The 20,326-nt window shown below is 44.4% G+C and overlaps 1 protein-coding gene and 1 long non-coding RNA gene across 9 annotated transcripts in view; one reads left to right on the plus strand and one right to left on the minus strand.

Annotated features, from left to right (window-relative positions):
• The window catches only part of pear1 (platelet endothelial aggregation receptor 1), a 58,258-nt gene that overhangs the window by 27,035 nt on the left and 10,897 nt on the right, over positions 1-20,326 (minus strand). For 3 of the 8 annotated variants that reach the window (XM_061818831.1, XM_061818829.1, XM_061818832.1), the window contains exon 6: positions 18,940-19,005. The exons of 1 other annotated variant lie outside the window; for it this stretch is intronic. In XM_061818831.1, coding sequence (XP_061674815.1) covers positions 18,940-19,005 — 66 coding nt within the window. Of the gene's footprint in view, positions 1-17,609; positions 18,911-18,939; positions 19,011-20,326 lie in introns of those variants that run through there. 4 more of the 8 variants (XM_061818833.1, XM_061818834.1, XM_061818836.1 and 1 more) reach the window with 2 other exon arrangements.
• Positions 3,134-6,124, plus strand: LOC133501249 (uncharacterized). The gene is made up of 3 exons (XR_009795137.1): positions 3,134-3,293; positions 4,319-4,508; positions 5,238-6,124. It is a non-coding gene; the product is annotated as an uncharacterized LOC133501249 (long non-coding RNA).

Genomic DNA, 20,326 nt, shown 5'->3' on the forward strand with positions numbered 1-20,326 from the left:
GGAGTCAGGCTTCTGGTAAAAAAAAAAACAGGGAGGGGGAACGTCACCGCACATCTGAGCAACGACGTGTCAACAACGTATGTTGGGGCCCGGATCGGTGACATGTCGGGACTGTGACATCGCGGCCAAATGATAACAACAATGCATTAAAGCGATTTCGATTCAGTCTCAATTTCGCCTCGGCCATTTTTGTCAAGGTTAGCTGAAATGTCTGCTTCAAACCAAAATGGCAGACTTCCTGTTGCAAGTGGAGCATGGGCCCTTGAGACTTTTTCATGTAGACAATCAGTCAGTGTCAAGAACCACCAGTACAGGCGCTGACCCAAATGCAGGACTTCAAGGCAAAGGAATAATGTTCAATGTGGTTTATGATGGAAAACTGGCTACGGTGCAGCAGTCCGACAAGGCAGAGGTACAGAAAAGCTAGGCTAGGCGGGATTCAAAAGAGATGCAGCAAGGTCCGATGACTCTGCGGCAAATTAACAAACTCAACAAGACAGGATAACTAACTAACTAACTAACTAACTAACTAACTACTAACTAACTAACTAACTACTAACTACTAACTAACTAACTAACTAACTAACTACTAACTAACTAACTAACTAACTCGGGAGGCCACATAGCTCAGTGGTTAGAGCATTGGTTTGGTGGTCGTGAGTTCATATCTCACTGGGGCCTCGGCTCGCCAAGAGGGGTTGCGTCAGGAAGGGTATCCGGCGCAAAAAATGTGCCAAACAAATATGAGCGTTCATCTGTGATGACACGTCGTGGCGACCCCTAACGGGACAAGCCGAAAGAAACTCTCTACTGACTCGACAGAGGCGGAACATCTCGAATACGAAATAGCTGCTTCAAACCAAAACGCCCGACTACCAGTTCACTTTCAGGCACGTGACACAGCTATTGGGGGGCAATTTTTTTCCTCTTGACTTTCCGTAATACTCGAATGAAAGACCAGCTATTGCCGCCGATGGAAAGTGTTAGCAATTTTGAAACCGTGACTTTTTAAAACTGTGGTGTACCTTGAAACCAGTAACTGGCCCATAACTGGGGGCAAGGGAAGGGTGAATCGTGCTATAAACAAGGGTCAAAGTATTCTTGTCCGTGGCATCTCATCCTGTCTCGTCTTGTCACGTCATGTGGGACTCACTATTGTTTACTCGCAACCTCTCTTGTGATTTGCCACTATTGTTTCCTTAAATATGTCTGAAAAGAGGGCAACACGATGCGGTCTTTTTGTTATGGTTGTGCACCGCAAACAATTCGGTGACCACTCCGCGCCTCGTTTAGTTGATTTACGCGCACGATAGTCACGGGTACTGCAGCTGGCAGAATCTCGCGCTTGCCGAGGAGCTAATTCACTCTTTTGACAACAAAAGGAGATTTTTACGAGGGGAGGCATATGGATCCTATTAGGCGGGAGTCATCAACTCGGTGGGTTCAGAAATTTTCATTAGCTTCTCTTCTTAATTACACTTCGTTAGAGAAAGGCTCCAAACCGCAAGCGAGATTCTTGAATGCTGACAAAGACAACTCGAATGACTTGTTGTTCTGGAGTTTTGGAGGATTTTGAAAGGGGGGGTTGCGGTGGTTGCAGGTAGACGAGCTGAGCTCCAGGTGGTGTTGTCATTATGTGGAAGAAAGCGAGCTCTCGGAGCAGCCGGGCTAGGGTTTTTCTTGGAAAAATGATCTTTTTCTTTTGGCCGGCGATGAGCGGCGACCGTTTTTCCAATCATTTTTCAGGCAAGCGGCTAACACAAGCGCTTTTTCACGCCGCAGATCAGAGGTGCAACGCTAGGGTATGTCCACGTTCATTTGTATAAAACCTGCTGACGGCGATCACAAAACTGTTTTGCGAGTCTCGGGTGATAAACGTCAGTGTTTTGGGCCTCTGATACGCGTTCTCAAGGTTGATGCCACTTCACGTGTGACAGTTGCTTTCACCGCAGTACATCGTGAGTCTTGGGTGTTTCACTCACGACCGATCTTCCACTTCTGTCATGAATTTGCATGCTCTACCTGCGCCTGCGTTGGTTTTCTCCTGGTACTCCGGCTTCCTCCCACATACCAAAAACCCGCATTTTCGGCGAAATGACGACTCGAAATTGCCAGTAGGCGCCAACATGAGAGCGAATGGTTCGTCCAGGACGTACCCCGACTCTTGCTCAAAGATAGCTGGGATGGCGTCCGGCATGCCCGCGACCCTAGTGAGGTTAAGCGGAGCAAAAGATAGATGGATGGATTTTTACCTACAAGGGTACCTTACACAGGATAGCGATTTGGGGAAAAAGCAAGAAAAAAATTGGTTTCGATAGCTGGTGTAAATGTGGTCACGTATTCTTGTGTGGTAAAATGACAATCTGGCAAACGTTTAAAGTCGATCTCCAAAAACCAGAAACTCGAACTGGAATCTAATAAATAATAAATTCAATAATAGATGCTTTTTTTTTTTGGGGGGGGGGACTGAATGCTTTTAAATTAAATCAAGACAGATTTAACCCAAATCAGATGTTTTTAGAAAGGGTCCACAAGTTCTTTCCTTCAAAAAGACGTCATGTCAATTCCGGGCTTATTTACATCGATCAAATATAGCACTGGCCAATATTATGCTTATAGCAGTATGATAACTACATTTAACGTCTGGCTGCTCCAAATCAGAATCAGGGTTATGGCCCAACGGTGTCCCTCAGAGATCATCACTAAGTATCCTTGAATATTTATTTCGCCCCATTAATTATGCCTACTTCCCCTGTCTAAAATATGGACACACTTAACGTGACACAACCCGCAGAAGGACGAAAATGTGGAGTTGATTTTCTTCATAATGATATAAAACAAACATCAGACACATTCAGCACACACCCTCCCACTGGCCACCGTTGCTATTTTAAGCATTGACAAAATACAACAGAGTCATTACAAACGCCCCGAACGAGTTCACAGAGGAGAAAAAAAAAAAACAATGACTATCCGAGCGTGTTTTTGCCAAGTCACCAAATATACACGTCGTAAGAGCACAGCAATGCTATTTGCAGATGTAAGCGGGGGGAGACGAGCCACAACAAAGGCCAAATATAAACGTGCTGGTTTTATGTTTCTCTCTAAAGACACTTGTAGCTGCAACGTTCGCTTCCATCAGCACTGACAGCTCGGCGTTCCATTCATTTTGAGAGCAAGAAGAATGAAGGCTGGACTGCAGTCAAAGGAAGCGAGCAGCTGAATGAGAATTTCGCTTGGATTATTTGCTGAAACGAACGCGCTGGCCGCGACCCACGCAGCAGAGCCGACCGGTAAATCAAGTCAGCGAATTAAATGTCCGGCCCGTCAAGTTAAAACGACGAGCGAGTAGTCGTTCACGCGGTCGTGAAAAGTGTCTTTTGTTTGGAGCAACGCTGACACTTTTAAGTCGCCTGTTTTTAAATGTCACGCAGCTGCAAATGCAAAGCGACATCGCTCCAGAAGTGAGATGGAAACAAAAATAGGAATAATTCAAAAGCACTGGCTGCAACTAGGACTTTGTGTTAATTTCAGGCCACGGATCCTTCAGACATCTTGCTGCACACTGATTTGATAGTCAGTCCTCTTAGATTTTTTTCTAGATCGACAAAGAATGCGTCCCGATTCTGAATTGGGTTCATTTTCTGTGACTTTCAAATCAAGCAAACATTGAAAAATAAAATAAAATAACATCACTGCTTCTTAGCCAATGGGGACTGTATTGCTCATTTTAGCGGATTGGACTTTGAGACTTTTTCAATACTTGTTTGATGAAACCGTGCTAGTATACCATTACAAAATAAGTTCTCATCATTGATCCATCCATCGATTTTCTTAGCCGCTTATCATCACAAGGGTCGCGGGAGTGCTGCAGCCTATCCCAGCTGTCAACGGGCAGGAGGCGGCGTACACCTTGAACTGGTTGCGAGCCAATGGCAGGGCACAACGAGAAACAGTCGCACTCCCAATTACACCTAGGCGTAATTCAGAGCAGTGATTTCGAACCTTTATAGAGCCAAGGCACATATTTTACAATTGAAAAACCCCACGGCACACCAACAAAAATAAATGTCACCAAAAATGGATCGATTCATTCATGTATGTACTTCCTGCCATCCAATAGAAAAGGATTTTTTTCTTCTGTCTGTCATTATGCCTCACTGGCATAAATAGATGAATAAAGATACATTATTTCTTGGAATAAATGTTATTTTTTCTTAGCAATTACATAAAAATGGATAACTTCCCAAAGCACACTAATGTACCCCGGCACACTGCTCGGGAATCACTGATTTAGAGTGTCTAATTGGTGTTGCAGGTTTTTGGGATGTGGGAGGAAACCGGAGTGCCTGGAAGAAAATCCAAGCAGGCACGGGGAGAACATGCAAACTCCACACAGGCGGGGCCAGGATCGAACCCGGTTCCACAGAACTGTGAGGCCGACGCTTAACCAGCTGAGCCACCGTGCCACCTCACACTATTGAGAGAGGATTTATTTCAATTACGTGGTACGTCAATTCTGATTGGGGCTCATTTGTTGGTGAAAGTATGATAATGTATGGAATTTGAAAAAAAAAGAAAAGTTGCCACTTTTGACAAAAATGGCTGACTTTCTCTTCATTTTAGGCTGCGTGTTCTTGAGGGATTTTGATGAGTCTTGTCGTGATAGAAAATCCCGTCTGGTTTTAACATCTTGTTTGATGAAAGCTGTGCAAGTTTACAATGTTGACATTTGTGGCAAATGAGCAAAGGCTCCGCCCACACACCCTCATGTGTAAACTAAAACTTTTTGCAAACTATCACGGCCGATCTCTTGAGTGACTCTGATTCTGATTTAGACTCGTCTGGGCAAATTTTCCCAGGAAGAGTCGTTGAAAGTACTCCCTTCAGCATCAGCGGAGGAAAATCTAAACATTTCACCAAATGGATGCTGCATAGTACACTTTTGAGCATTGGCTTTATGGTCCATCCTATTGTGACAATCATACCTCCAAAATTGCGTGCTGCTTGATAAAGTTGCCTGAAGTCTACCAATAGAAATTAAATTCTTGCCGTTAGGCAACTTATAATATTATTATAATATATTGTAATAATAATAATAATATGTTCACGTTGACATCTTGGTGCTCTGCCGAGAAAGTAAAATATTTTTTTCTTCTTACTCAAAAGCTGTTTCATGGTCATACACTTGTAGAATCTACAGCATTAAAATGCTTTTGATCTTATGTTTTCCATAGCTTTGTTCCCATGGCAACTGTGCAGACAACGCAGGGGAAGAACTACGGAATGTGTTGCAGGTGCAAGACGCAGTCAATCGAAGCACTTCGGAGTTTTTATGTTCACATAAATCAAGCATATCATGAAGCACCGGGAATATAATCTGATAATTTACTTCAAGACAAAGAAGTGACTAGCTGGATGGAAACGTTCCAGTTTCAAAAGTAGGTTCAGATTTAGACTCAAATAACGAGAGAGAGAGAAAGAGAGAGAGAGAGAGAGAGAGAGAGAGAGAGAAAGAGAGAAAGAATCAAGTAATTGACGTCGCCCCTAAAAATAATAACAATTGTTTGTATTAGTTCTTTTAACTGTAAACATCCCACAAACCGTGATCCCCAAAATGAACTTCCTGTATTATCCTTAAAAATAAATGGCTTTTGAATCATTTGATCCAGAAAAAAAAATGCCCCCCCAAGTCCATATGTGCAGTGTTGAAAGTAAACTTAATACATATCTTTCAGCCAAACAGCGTTTAAAGAGAGTTTTAGGTTTCAGTGGATTCTAGCCTTTTATTTAAACATGTTTTTTTTCATTAATTTTAACTGTTCTAGAATAATGATGTATCTTAATCTCATATTCTTGTCCTTTTACTATTGTCAACTTTTTATCAGTATTTTTTTTCTGCTCCAAAAATGTATGGAAGCATGCGTGTACGTACAAATGTGTTTCGAGTACGCACACATATTGCATTCCCCCCCCCATTTTCTTCCCATATTTTGGCCCCGCCTCCTACCCAAAAATATTTGGGATTGGCTGCAGCACTCCCGTAACGCTTATGAGGATAAGCGACACAGATAAAGGATGGTTGGATGCTTAGTTTATTATGTACCGCATTTATAAATAAAGTTCCAATTGATTGATTGATTGATTGAAGCGTGAGTATATATGCACGCGAAACTTCCACTTACAACCCAGGCTAAAGTTAGCACTTCCCCGACACGTCTCAATCAAGAGGTACCAGTTCACTATATGTCCTTGACACTAATTTTGGCATACTTTTCTGTTTAGATGGAGCTTTGGATCTCTAGTGGTATTTTTCATCTGTTTCAGAAGAAAAAAATGCAATTTTTTGTTCTTTAGGAACAGGTTTGACAGAAAAAAAAAAATCGCAAATCGGCAGATCTGTGAATAGCGAACTGTGAGTATCACTGTATCTGCATAATATTCCACAGCAGCAGTAAGCATTTCCACATGTTTTCTGCCTAAACGCATTAGGGCTCTGAGTGACTAATCAAAGATAAAATATGTAAGAGAAAATACCTAAAAATCCACATAACCTTCCCTTTAGTGACTCAATGCTGCTGTTGGAATAACAAGTCCCCGGAGCTGGAACACCTTCCATGTGACACATCCACCACCGCAGCCTCCCCCACCCCACCCATTAAAAGACAGACTTACCGTAAAGCCATAATCCATCTCATCTGGATCCAGGGGCGCCATTGAGACCGCAAGCGGCACCGACACACGTTGGGTGGGTGGGTGGGGGGCTTCTGGGACCCTTAGCGACACACTGGTTGAGAAACAATCATCACGCCACACCCTGAAATGCGAGTGCGGCACAAACACACCCACAGATCGTCGCGTGTTTACGGTAAAGAGCCCGAAAAGGCCTCGCGCCGCTGGAGCCGAACCCCCGCGCTGGAAAATGATGGTAAGCGGAAAATTTTAAAAAAAGCTGGATGGTTCTGGACGTGCTTTCCGGGACAAAAGATGATCCAGAGACAGAAAGATGGCATCTACGGCACAAGTTTCTACAGCAGTTACGACTCTGAACTAACAGCACAGGTCGCTCCCCCATCGGATCAGGAAAAAAGCACCGGGAATGCCATTAAAAAAAAATATATATATATATATACAGCGGAAAATACGTCATAGTTGTGAAAGTATGTACAATTGTGACAGCTATAATTACACTGTTATTACAATAATGGCTAATGCGAATCAAGGTGCCCAATGTCTTACATGTTGGGAAACCCCGAAATATCGGGAAAACTAAACCGGTGAAAAACAGTTCACAGCTTTATCTAAGAAACCGAGTACTGCAAAGTTCTCAGTCTTGCTCAAGGCACCGAAAAACTCTGCCTAGCAACTAGATTCCTTTGCCCCCCTTTGCTGCAGCAGGTTTGGAGTTCTAGCAGGCAGAATTTTAAATACAAAGTCAGATGCCCAATGCAGCCTGTTGGTCGGTAGGTGGGGGGGACGAATGAAATCGGGTCAACTCTTCGGGCTGGCTGGAATACTTCAGGAAAAACAGGAAACGGCGTGTGACTTCTCACTTCCTGGCTTCTCCGCTTCATTCATTGTCAGGTTTTCACAGTCCAGTGTGACTTGGTTGCTTTTTTATCAACTAGGATAACAAAACCCCCTAAAAAAAAAATTGCCAGCTTGCGGGTTTCACGATCACGAAAGACCACATGGAATTGTGATTGCCCTTGAAGGCCGGGGAGAGTAAGCAACACGAAAACCACAGAGTCCAAGGACTTTGTGTGACCTTCCTTGAAAATCCCTTCTGCACTCTGTTCTGGCCACTTATGTCAACCTCAGTTCCTTTTTTTTTTTTTTTTTTTTAAATAATTTTAGTAAATGAAAAGGCATTGAAAGTTCCTGAGGGTGAGGATTTTGTCATTTCCAACATCAGCGCAATAAATATAATGAATCAATAATATATTGCGCACGTCAAATTGGAGCTTCTGCTCCATTTTGGCCACATTTGGCCAATTTAAACCCATAAAAATAGCGTTTTTAATTCATTATCTACAGGATACAATGATATAAATTTTAGTAAAATAGGTTTCATTCTAGATTTTTAAAAGGGTTACTTTTTTTTTATCCCAAGCTTCAAGGCTTAGTTTTCAGACCAGAAATTCATGGAAGCCAGAAGTTTCATCCGTCCCACATCAACGCTAATCGCTAACAAAATTCGTCTCGTCTCCCAATCGGTCTTTACAAGATTTTTTTTCCCGCCCGTTCCCAACCTGATTTTAACACGTATGAGGTCAGCGCCTCCTTTTTCCCGCCACCGTGATGGAGAACAGAGCTCGCGGATAACAGCGTCGGAACGATAACGTTGCCGCGGTAACTCTGGTGTTGTGGCCCGTGTCGGGACGGCAAGAACAAGAGTTCAGCGAGTCTAGAAAGAAAGAAAGAAGAAAGAAAGAAAGAAAGAGAGATGGCCGGAATTACTCAGTTACTGAGAAGAATGAAGAATTCTCCTGGCACCGCTAACAATTGTGACGGCTAAGTTTGCTAACAGTGTTTGCTGGCTTACTCCAGTACGGAGCTAAGCTGATCTGGTGTGATTTAATTTTGTCTGCAAAGATATTCAACACCTTCAGTTTTGCGATTTACTTTTGTGGGTGGAGCCACACAGAAAAAAAACTTGATGTAAAAATCCCCGCTAAAATGCATAGTACAATCTACGCTACCCACGGCAAAGTTTCACTCAAACAAGATCTGGTCTTGAAAAACCAGCGCAAGGCCCTGCTACCAACAACATCTGATGGAAATAGAAATAGAATGTAAATGTGGTTAAAATTCATATTCCTCTTTTCATCGTTAAAAGTGGATTTTAAGTGAAGTTGCCAACTAAAACATTTTATGCCACAATCTTGAAATTGTTGCACTCAGACAAATTTCTCTTGGATCTTCACAACTTCAGACCTGAATTCAACAAGCACTTTGTTCGCAAACTATTTTGAATTATGTAATTTGTAAATTGCTCACCTTAATTATCCTGCCGACGCCATACTGCAGAAATTCAATGAATCCAACATTTATTTTTGTGATAATTTGGAGTATTTGATGAACCATAAAACTTTGCTCAACTGTCAAATCCTTAAATCTGAGTTGTATGCAGTTATCCATCCATCTATACAACCATCCATTTTCCTTGCCGCTTATCCTCACAAGGGTCGCGGGGAGTGCTGGAGCCTACCCCAGGAGGCGGGGTACACCCTGAACTGGTTGCCAGCCAATTGCAGGGCACATAGGGACAAACAGATGCACTCACAATCACACCTAGGGGCAATTTAGAGTGTGCAATTAATGTTGCATGTTTTCGGGATGTGGGAGGAAACCGGCGTACCCGCAGGAAACCCACGCAGGCACGGGGAGAACATGCAAACTCCACACAGGCAGGTCTGGGATTGAACCCGGGTCGTCAGAACTGTGAGGTCAACACTTTCCAGCTGAACCACCGTGCCGCCAATGAAAGTTATTTTTAAATATAAAATTGAATATTCCTCTTTTAATTTTCAAAGTGGGTTTAAAGACAGGAAAAGAAGAATGATAGCCGAATCTTGGATGCCACGAATTCTGCCGGACAATTTCCTCTTTGGCTTTTGCAACTTAAGACTCAACAACTAGCGCTTTTTTTTTTTTTCGCAAATTGATTTAATTACTAAACGATACGGTCAGATCCTTTAATGCAACAAAAAACAAAAAAGAAAAGTGTCATTTCCTCATGGTGCTTATACTGACGACCGCACGCGCCATAAATTAATCTCTGTCGAAAAGGAAATGAAACCAGAAGATGACAAAGCAAATAAATAACTTTCACGCGGCCATCCACTCTTTACACTTCGCAGATGTGTGCCGTCAGATGCGGCCGGGCATTAAACTGCCGGCTTCGTGCCAGCTGGACGCAACCAGGCGCCGGCGCCCGCACGCGGGCCGACCCAAACCGCGGGCGGCGTGACTTGCGGCTCCGCCGGTCACGGAGACAAGCTAACAAACGGACTCCATTCGCAGCCATTTCAAACCGGACTACCCCAGCGCCGACGTTTAGAAAGCTGGCGAGATGGCAGAAAACCCAAAATGGAGGACTTGAAAAGAGGACACGACCATACTGGGTTGTAATTATACGTGGCGTAATTCTTTGCGGATCATAATCCATGCGGGGACACTTGAACGGAAGGAAACCCAAAACCAGAAAACACAGCTCAGCTGTATAAACACACCCGCGTTACCGACACCAGCGAGAAACCCGCGACATACGTGCGACGCGCGCCGTAAAGAATTGCCACCGGCGTAGTGTGCTGTGACGGCTCACTTGGCGCGAACGGATTGCGGCCTTGCCCGGTCAGGGTAGAACTCATCCGACAAAAAATAATGCTAAGTAGTAGCCTGGAATTTGCAACCTTTCTGCAGGCTAGTAGCACAAATATAATCGTGGTACTACTTTTACACACACAAAATGGCCGTGTGAAAAGGAATCTCGTCAGCATTCCGTATTTGGGGTCTTAGCGTTCGGATCTGATGGAGCTCTTTTGCGGGATCTCTGCGTGAAAAAGAGTTCTTGCCGATCATGGCGTTGGCTAGCTTGATGTTGTCCGAGGTGGAGATCGCGGTCAAAACGTTTGCGTTACCAACAACAGCGAAGAAAGGGAAGAAAAACAAATGAACGTAAATCTTCGTACAAAGCCTGGGTAGAGTTTATTGGCGGCCAGACGCAAGACCTCCCACGAAATTTGTGCCGAACACGATTCTCTGTAAAGACGCCGCCCGCCATCTTTCCCGAGGCTCGGAGGACATTCTCAGTGTCCGTTTCCTGCTGGGATTTATGACCTTGTTGTTGGTTGACATCCCGCCGCGTAAAAGCCTGCACGCTTCCTGCCGTCTGGGGAAATAAATGCCACAAGGAGTCTTCATCATTTAGCTCGGGTCACATTTTCAATTAGCGGCACGGTGGAGCAGCTGTAAAGCGTTGGCCTCAAAGTTCTGAGGACCGTGGTCCAAATCCCGCCCCCGCCTGTGTGGAGTTTGCATGTTCTCCCCGTGCCTGTGTGGGTTTTCTCAAGGCACCCAGTTTCCTCCCACATCCCAAAAACATGCAACATTAACTGGACGCTCTAAACTGACCCTCGGTGGGATAGCAACCCTTGTGAGGATAAGTGGCATAGAAAATGGATGGATAGATGGATGACTCTTGTAAGGGTAGGCGGCTTTGAAAATGGATGGACAGAAAATCCCAATATCCATCCATCCATCCATCCATTTTCTTTTACTGCTTATCCTCACTAGGGTTGCGGGGAGTGCTGGAACCTGTCCAAGCTGTCAACTGGGAGGAGGCTGCTTACACCCTGAACTGGTCGCCAGCCTATTGCAGGCCACATTGAGACAAACACCCGCACTCACAATCACACCTAGGGACAATTTAGAGTGTCCAATTAATGTTGCATTTTTTGGGGAGGTGGGAGGAAACCACGGTACCCAGAGAAAACCCACGCAGGCATGGGGAGACCATGCAAATTTCACACAGGCGGGGCCGGGATTGAACCCGGATCCTCAGAACAGTTTCTCAGCAGATCCATCTGGCCGCCCAAAATCCCAATCTGTTTTTTGTAAACATCAATGAGCAATTTGGTTTCAAAGCTCCCAATATTCGTGTTTTCATGAACAAGTCTGACGAGCAAGATTTTTTTTTTTGTAAACATCAAAGACAATTTAGTCATCAATGAACCTAACAGATGTGCTTTCATAAATATTGAAGACATACTACATTTGTCATAATTACAAATTTTTGGAAACAAAAAAACGATACAGTTTTCAATTTCCAATTTGTACGTTTTTGTAAACATCGACAATTAGCATTCGATAAGACACTAAATACTAATGAATTTAATGTACATATTTTTGTTCATATCAAAGACAGGAAAGCTTTCACTGAAATGAATGTAGTTCTATATCATAAAACTTTAAAGATGATTTCAAATCTTCGGTGAAGTGAATATTTTCACAAGCCCTCAATTTAAGACAGAAAGCCTCAACTTGCACATTTTTATAAACATCAAAGCCAATTTAATACCTGCCGAACACATGTGGTGTGCTTTCTAACCCCAACCCTACAATAAAAATTTAAATAAAAGTGAGAACTTTGAGACGCAAGCTAAGATTAATGTGAGGCTCAGTCCAAACACGTCCTGGCCTTGCTGCCCCGATCGGCGGGTTAAAACCATCCGTCCATTTCCTACAGCCAGCGATCGCCCGATCGACGCGCTCGAACGCCCTCCGCGGCGTCGCTTCGGCACGGACCACGGATGACTCGTCGATTCAAACACACGTCGGCGCTTCCTGGTCTTTATTATTTGGCCGCGTGTCGGCCGGCCTGCCGGGAAAACGCTACATGTGTCTCGCGTTACGTTTTCAAAACAAACCATCATCGAGGCTTTACGCGAGCACATCCCCCCGCGCCGACAAAACGGTCATTGTGATTGTACACGCGTGCCTGAACTTTGACTTTTGGGAGAGGAATTGGCGTTGTTTCCGTGTTTTCCGCGGAATCTGACACCAGAAGTCAAATCCAATCCCGATGTTGTATTTCGGAGGTCGTAGAAGTTGTGGGAAAAAAAACGACGTTCATTTATATTCATGGCTCGGAGTCGCCCTCACACAATCGCAAGCGAGGCCGACGGGGTCAAGAGCTTTTGAAACGTCGAGTGGAGTTTAAGAAAACACACGCGACCTTCGCTGACGTCTCATGACGATGATAAACCGGCCGTGGTGTTTTTTTCTACATAAACAGCAGCAAAGACGAAAATGCTCGTTTTCCTGCCTTCGCTTTATGTAATCTTCATTCCGGACTCGAAAAGTACTCGGACCTCCCCAAGTGACCACCGAGGAATAACTTGGGTGCTTTTTCTGGAACAGTTCACGTTCCCAAATAGCCACCGTCGAGTATTTCTATGAACACTGAAGTGTTTTTGTGAACATGGGAGACGATTTGGAGTCATCGTCAAAACTAGCACGCACACTGTCGTAAACACTGAAGACAATTACCGTAATTTCCGGCCTTTAAGTCAGGACCCTTTTTCACACGCTTTCAACCCTGCCGGTTATGTGGTGATGGGGGTAATTTTTTTTTTTTAACTAGCCCTGTTAGCGCTAGCATTAGCGCTGTGGTAGCATGTTACTGCTGTGTTACTTCCACGTCTCAGTGACTTTTACCGGTATGTTTTTTTTTTAACCGGCCCTGTTAGCGGTGTGTGAGCATTATCGCTGTGCCAGCATGTTGCTTGTGTGTTACGTCCGCGTCTCAACGATTTTTACCGGTATGTTTTTTTTTTAACCGGCTCTGTTAGCGCTGTGCTAGCGTGTTGCTGCTGTGTTACTTTCGCATCTCAGTGAGTTTTACCAGTATGTTTTTTTATAAACGGCCCTGTTAGCGGTGTGCTAGCATTAGCGCTGTGTTACTGTGTTCCTGCTGTGTTACTTCCGTGTCTCAGTGATTTTTACCGGTATGTATTATTTATATTTTTTTTTTTAACCAATGCAGCCCTATGGGGGCACAAACCAGTGCAATCTGTAGGCCGGTCCCAAGCCCGGATAAATGCAGAGGGTTGCGTCAGGAAGGGCATCCGGCGTAAAAACTGTGCCAAACAAATATGAGCGTTCATCTAAAGAATCCCATACCGGATCGGTCGTGGCCCGGGTTAACAACGCCCGCCCCCGGCACTGCTAACCTGCAGGGCGTCGGTGGAAATTCAGCTACTGTGGGTCGAAGACAAAGAAGAGGAGGAAACCGGATCCAGCGTCAGAAGAAAAAGAGGAATGCACAGAGCCTACAACTGAGTGTAGGGACTTGAATGTTGGGACTATGACAGGAAAAGCACAGGAGTTGGTTGACATGATGATTAGGAGAAAGGTTGATATTCTGTGCATCCAAGAGAGCAGGTGGAAAGGTAGTAAGGCTAGAAGTTTGGGTGCAGGGTTTAAATTATTCTACCACGGAGTAGATGGGAAGAGAAATGGAGTAGGGGTTATTTTAAAGGAAGAGCTGGCTAAGAATCTCTTGGAGGTGAAAGAGAAGTATCAGATCGAGTGATGAGACTAAAATTTAAAATTGAGGGTGTTATGTATAATGTAGTTAGCGGCTATGCACCACAGGTAGGATGTGACCTAGAGTTGAAAGAGAAATTCTGGAAGGAACTAGATGAAGTAGTAGTTCTGAGCATCCCAGACAGCGAGAGAGTTGTGATTGGTGCAGATTGTAATGGACATATTGGTAAAGGAAACAGGGGCGATGAAGAAGTGATGGGTAAGTACGGCATCCAGGAAAGGAACTTTGAAGGGCAGATGGTGGTGGACTTTGCAAAAAGGATGGAGATGGCTGTAGTGAACACTTATTTCCAGAAGAGGGAGGAACATATAGTGACCTACAAGAGCGGAGGTAGAACCACGCAGGTAGATTATATTTTGTGCAGACGATGTAATCTGAAGGAGGTTACTGACTGTAAAGTAGTGGTAGGGGAGAGTGTAGCTCGACAGCATAGGATGGTAGTATGTAGGATGACTCTGGTGGTGGGTAGGAAGATTAAGAAGACAAAGGTAGAGCAGAGAACCATGTGGTGGAAGCTGAGAAAGGAAGAATGTTGTGCGGCCTTCCGGAAAGAGGTGAGACAGGCTCTCGATGGACAACCGAAGCTCCCGGAAGACTGGACGACGACAGCCAAGGTGATCAGAGAGACAGGCAGGAGAGTACTTGTGTGTGTCATCTGGTAGGAAAGGGGAGAAGGAGACTTGGTGGTGGAACCCCAAAATACAGGGAGTCATACAAGGAAAGAGATTAGCGAAGAAGAAGTGGGATACTGAGAGGACTGAGGAGAGGCGAAAGGAGTACATCGAGATGCGACGTAGGGCAAAGGTAGAGGTGGCAAAGGCAAAACAAGAGGCATATGAAGACATGTACACCAGGTTGGACACGAAAGAAGGAGAAAAGGATCTCTACAGGTTGGCCAGACAGAGGGATAGAGATGGGAAGGATGTGCAGCAGGTCAGGGTGATTAAGGATAGAGATGGAAATGTGTTGACTGGTGCCGGTAGTGTACTAAATAGATGGAAAGAATACTTTGAGAAGTTGATGAATGAAGAAAATGAGAGAGAAGGAAGAGTTGAAGAGGCAAGAGTGAAGGACCAGGAAGTGGAAATGATTACTAAGGGGGAAGTCAGAAAGGCACTACAAAGGATGAAAACTGGAAAGGCAGTTGGTCCTGATGACATACCGGTAGAGGTATGGAAGCAATTTGGAGAGATGGCTGTGGAGTTTTTGACCAACGTATTCAACAGAATACTAGCGGGCGAAAAGATGCCTGAAGAATGGAGGAAAAGTGTTCTAGTTCCCATTTTTAAGAACAAAGGGGATGTTCAGAGCTGTGGGAACTATAGAGGAATAAAGTTGATGAGCCACACAATGAAGTTATGGGAAAGAGTAGTGGAGGCTAGACTCAGGACAGAAGTAAGTATCTGCGAGCAACAGTATGGTTTCATGCCTAGAAAGAGTACCACAGATGCATTATTTGCCTTGAGGATGCTCGTGGGAAAATACAGAGAAGGTCAGAAGGAGCTACATTGCGTCTTTGTGGATCTAGAGAAAGCCTATGACAGAGTACCAAGAGAGGAACTGTGGTACTGCATGCGTAAGTCTGGTGTGGCAGAGAAGTATGTTAAAATAGTACAGGACATGTATGATGGCAGCAGAACAATGGTGAGGTGTGCCTTAGGTGTGACAGAGGAATTTAAGGTGGAGGTGGGACTGCATCAGGGATCAGCTCTGAGCCCCTTCCTGTTTGCAGTGGTAATGGATAGGCTGACAGATGAGGTTAGACTGGAATCCCCTGGACCATGATGTTCGCAGATGATATTGTCATATGCAGTGAAAGCAGGGAGCATGCAGAGGAACAATTGGAAAGATGGAGACATGCACTGGAAAGGAGAGGAATGAAGATTAGCCGAAGTAAAACAGAAATATGTGTGTGAATGAGAAAAGTGGAGGGGGAAGAGTGAGGCTACAGGGAGAAGAGATAGCGAGGGTCGACGACTTCAAATACTTGGGGTCAACAATACAGAGCAATGGAGAGTGTGGTCAGGAAGTGAAGAAACGGGTCCAAGCGGGGTGGAACAGCTGGCGGAAGGTGTCTGGTGTTCTTTGTGACAGAAGAGTGTCTGCTAGGATGAAGGGCAAAGTTTACAAAACAGTGGTGAGGCCGGCCATGATGTACGGATTAGAGACAGTGGCACTGAAGAAACAACAGGAATCTGAACTGGAGGTGGCAGAAATGAAGATGTTGAGGTTCTCGCTCGGAGTGACCAGGTTGGATAGGATTAGAAATGAGCTCATTAGAGGGACAGCAAAGTTGGATGTTTTGGAGACAAGATTCGAGAGAGCAGACTTCGATGGTTTGGACATGTTCAGAGGCGGAGGAGTGAGTATATTGGTAGAAGGATGCTGAGGATGGAGCTCCAGGCAAAAAGAGCGAGAGGAAGACCAAAGAGAAGGTTTATGGATGTGGTGAGGGAAGACATGAGGGCAGTTGGGGTTAGAGAGGAAGATGCAGGAGATAGGCTAAGATGGCAAAAGATGACACGCTGTGGCGACCCCTAACGGGACAAGCCGAAAGGAAAAGAAGAAGAAGAAGAAGAAGTTTTTTTTTTAACCGACCCTGTTAGCCCTGCGCTAGCATTATGCTAGTGTGTCACTGCCGTGTTTCAGTGATTTTTACCAGTGTGTTGTTTTTAACCAGCCCTGTTAGCGCCGCGCTAGTCTGTTTTTGCTGTGTTACTGTCGTGTCTCAGTGATTTTGGTATGTTTTTTGTTTTTTTACCTGCTCTGTTAGTGCTGTGCTACCATGTTGCTACTGTGTAGCTTCCGCGGCTGTTTTTTTTTTAACAGTATGTTTTTTTCTTTTAAAAAATGGAAAACATCCAAGACAATTATGAGTCAGTAAACAGTAGTGTAAAAAAAAAAAAAAAAAAAGAGAGAGAGAGAGAGAAAAAGAATGATTTTTGAGTCTTTAACAGATCAAAAAAATGATTGGTAAACATCAAAAACAATTTTAAATCTTTAAAGAAGGTAATGTATGCCTCCAGTGAGCCTCACATTCATGTTTGGTCATCTTTTTGAAATTATCAAAAGACAATTTCTTGAACTTCATGTGCAGTCGTCCCTCACCATATCGCGAATACTGAATATATATATATATAATATACCAAATTCTATTGAGGGGATTTTTCACAATGAAGCATGATTGTTCGCAGTCAAAGACAAATCCCCCAAATTATGAACGTAACAAATGTCTTTTTGCAAATATCAAAGACAGATTAATTCTCAGTGAGCATCACATAGACTGGAATTTTCATTCAACCAAAGAAATGTCTTTTAACATCAAAGAAAGTTTAGTCTTCAATGGACCAAATGTACATTTTCACAAACATCAAAGATCATTTTGAGTTACAAATAAACCTAAAATACACTTTTGTAGGGCCTGAGCACAATTGTCTATGAGCCAAATTTAGCACACACACACACAAAAAAAGTCTCCAACGTTCCTATTACTCACGTATTTGTAAACATCAAAGACAAAACTCTGGGCTGTGGTTGAAACCCGCATGAGTGATGGACGCATCGTGGAACGTTTGCAGCCTCTTAAGCCGACTGCAATCCACTCGTGCGACGCGTGGGGAGAACAACAACTGCTGAGTCATCGCAAATTTCACGTTGACATAAACACAGATGTGCTCACACACACACAGAAGATGTTGCTCACGTTGCATAATGAGGCGCGCTCAAGGACGCGATGCGGCCTTGGCGTCGACGGGAGGCCGCCGCAGTTTGCTAACACTTGACCCTCGCAGGGGGCGGGAGGACGGGTGCGCCGGCCAGCTGTTGTCCAAAGCAAGGTCCAAGTGTGAAATCACGCCGCAACAACGGGGCGGGAGCCAGCGTACGGCGGCCAGGCGACACTTCACCCGCGAGATTGTTGGGTTTTCGGCATATTCGACAAGAAAGCCTCACATCGTCCCATCTTGATATGCAGCAATGATATCGACTCAAAGCTGCCACAAATAGTGAAAATATGCCAGTAACCGTCCCCCCCCCCAAAACAAAACAAGTGATACAATGGCTAAAGCTTGAGATGTAACAAAACAACACCAAAGCACTCCTTTATATTAGATAGGGCTTTGGCCCTATCCTCAAAAACAAGCGAATAACATCCATCCATCCATTTTCTTAGCCGCTTATCCTCACGAGGGTCCCGGGGAATGCTGGAGCCTATCCCAGCTGTCAACGTGCAGGAGGCGGGGTACACCCTGGACTGGTCGCCAGGCAACGGCGGGGCACATCCAGACAAACAGCCGCACTCACAATGATAATGTTTACAAAAACACATTTGGGTTTTCCATCCATCCATTTTCAAAGCTGCTTATACTCACAAGAGTTGGTATCCCAGCCATCAGCGGGCAGCAGGCGGGGTACACCCTGAATTGGTCGCCAGCCAATCGGGGGGCACATTGAGACAAACAGTCGCACTCACAAAGATAATGTTTACAAAAACACATTCAGGTTTTCCATCCATCCATTCTCAAAGCCGCCTATCCTCACAAGGGTCATCCATCTATCCATCCATTTTCAAAGCCGCCTATCCTCGCAAGAGTCGTCCATCTATCCATTCATTTTCTCAGATGCTTATCCTCACAAGGGTTGCTATCCCAGCTGTCAACGGGCAGGCGGGCATTTTTTTAAAAATGAAGTTTTTTCATTGTGATTTCTTTGGTCTTTTATTTGTTTTGTAAATGATTTTTTTTTCTTTTAGTATATGTATTTCTATTTTTTTGATTAATTGTTATAGGGTTTTGCCACACACTTGTTACATTCATCCATTTTCTTACCCGCTTATCCTCAAAGGGGTGCTGGAGCCTCTCCCAGCTGTCAACGGGCAGGAGGCGGGGTACACCCTGAACTGGTCGCCAGCCAATCGCAGGGCACATGGAAACAGACAACAGCCGCACTCAGAATCACACCTATGAGCAATTTAGAGTCTCCAATAAATCTTGCATGTTTTTGGAATGCGGGAGGAAGCCGGAGTGCCCGGAGAAAACGGGGAGAACACGCAAACTCCAAACAAGGAGGGCTGGGATTGAACCCGGGTCCTTTGAACTGTGAGGCCAACGCTTTCCAGCTTCCCCACCACCGTGCTGCTACAATTTAACCTATTTAAAAAAGAAAATGCGATAGACCGAACAAGCATTTTTTTGTATGCATCCAATCCAATTTAGAGTCAAAATGAATTTACAGTTTTTGGAAACATCGAAGACAAGTTTGAAGCTCAACAAACCTACGTATTTTGAAAACATCAAAGCCGAAGTTTTAGTCGTTCTGCTAGCATCCAAGACCGTCGTGAGTCTAAACGACGTGTTTTCGAAATGATCAAAGTCAATTCTGCAGTCTTGGACGAACTTCCAGAACGCTTGCTGTCAATGGAGCGCGGCCTTTCCACGTCGCCGAGGGTCCCGGGGGCCGACCGAGCGTCTCGCCGCCCTCTCGCGCTTGCGTCGGGCCGACAGTTTATGGAGGACACGCGTGGAGGGGGGGAGAAATGCCACCGAAGGAGGTTCCCATACGACGGCTTTTAGAATACGAGTCTTCAAGTCGGGGCTAAACGACCGCGCAAGCAATTTAGGGAAAACCGCCGCGCATCTGCTCCGAATTAAGACGACACTTGTGAAGTGACTGCATGGCAGCTGCTAGCTACTATGCGCTGCGCTGGAAAATATTGCGCGTTCGCTGCATTGTCGTCTTGGTGAAGTCCACACTTTGAAGCGACGCTTGCCATCAATGTTCTTTTTAGCAAAGTACACACATGGGATAAGACGGTTTTGGGGTGTGGGGTGTGGGGGGTGGTTAAATTAGGTAGCACAAGCTCGACAAGCTCGACGTGTATAACTATGTTGATTTTATGTTAGAATACTTGGTAGTTGTTGGGTTTTTTTTTTTTTGTGTAAAAATGTATTCTTTTCCTCAAGCAAATACTCAAGTATTTAACCAAATCGTTTTTTCCCCCCCTTTGTTTTACTTGTGAGATGAAAAGATACAAATTTTATATACTTGGTAATTGTTGTTGTTTTTTTTTTTATTTTTATTTGTAAAAATGTAATATTTTCCTAGAGCAAATACTCAAGTATTGTTTGTTTTATTTTTGGGAAAAAGTATTTTCCGAGAGGAAATACTCAAGTATTGAACCAAATCTTTTTTTTTTTGTTTGTTTGTTTTACTTGT

Source organism: Syngnathoides biaculeatus, chromosome 5 (genome assembly GCF_019802595.1).
Source record: "Syngnathoides biaculeatus isolate LvHL_M chromosome 5, ASM1980259v1, whole genome shotgun sequence".
Lineage (NCBI taxonomy): Eukaryota > Metazoa > Chordata > Actinopteri > Syngnathiformes > Syngnathidae > Syngnathoides > Syngnathoides biaculeatus.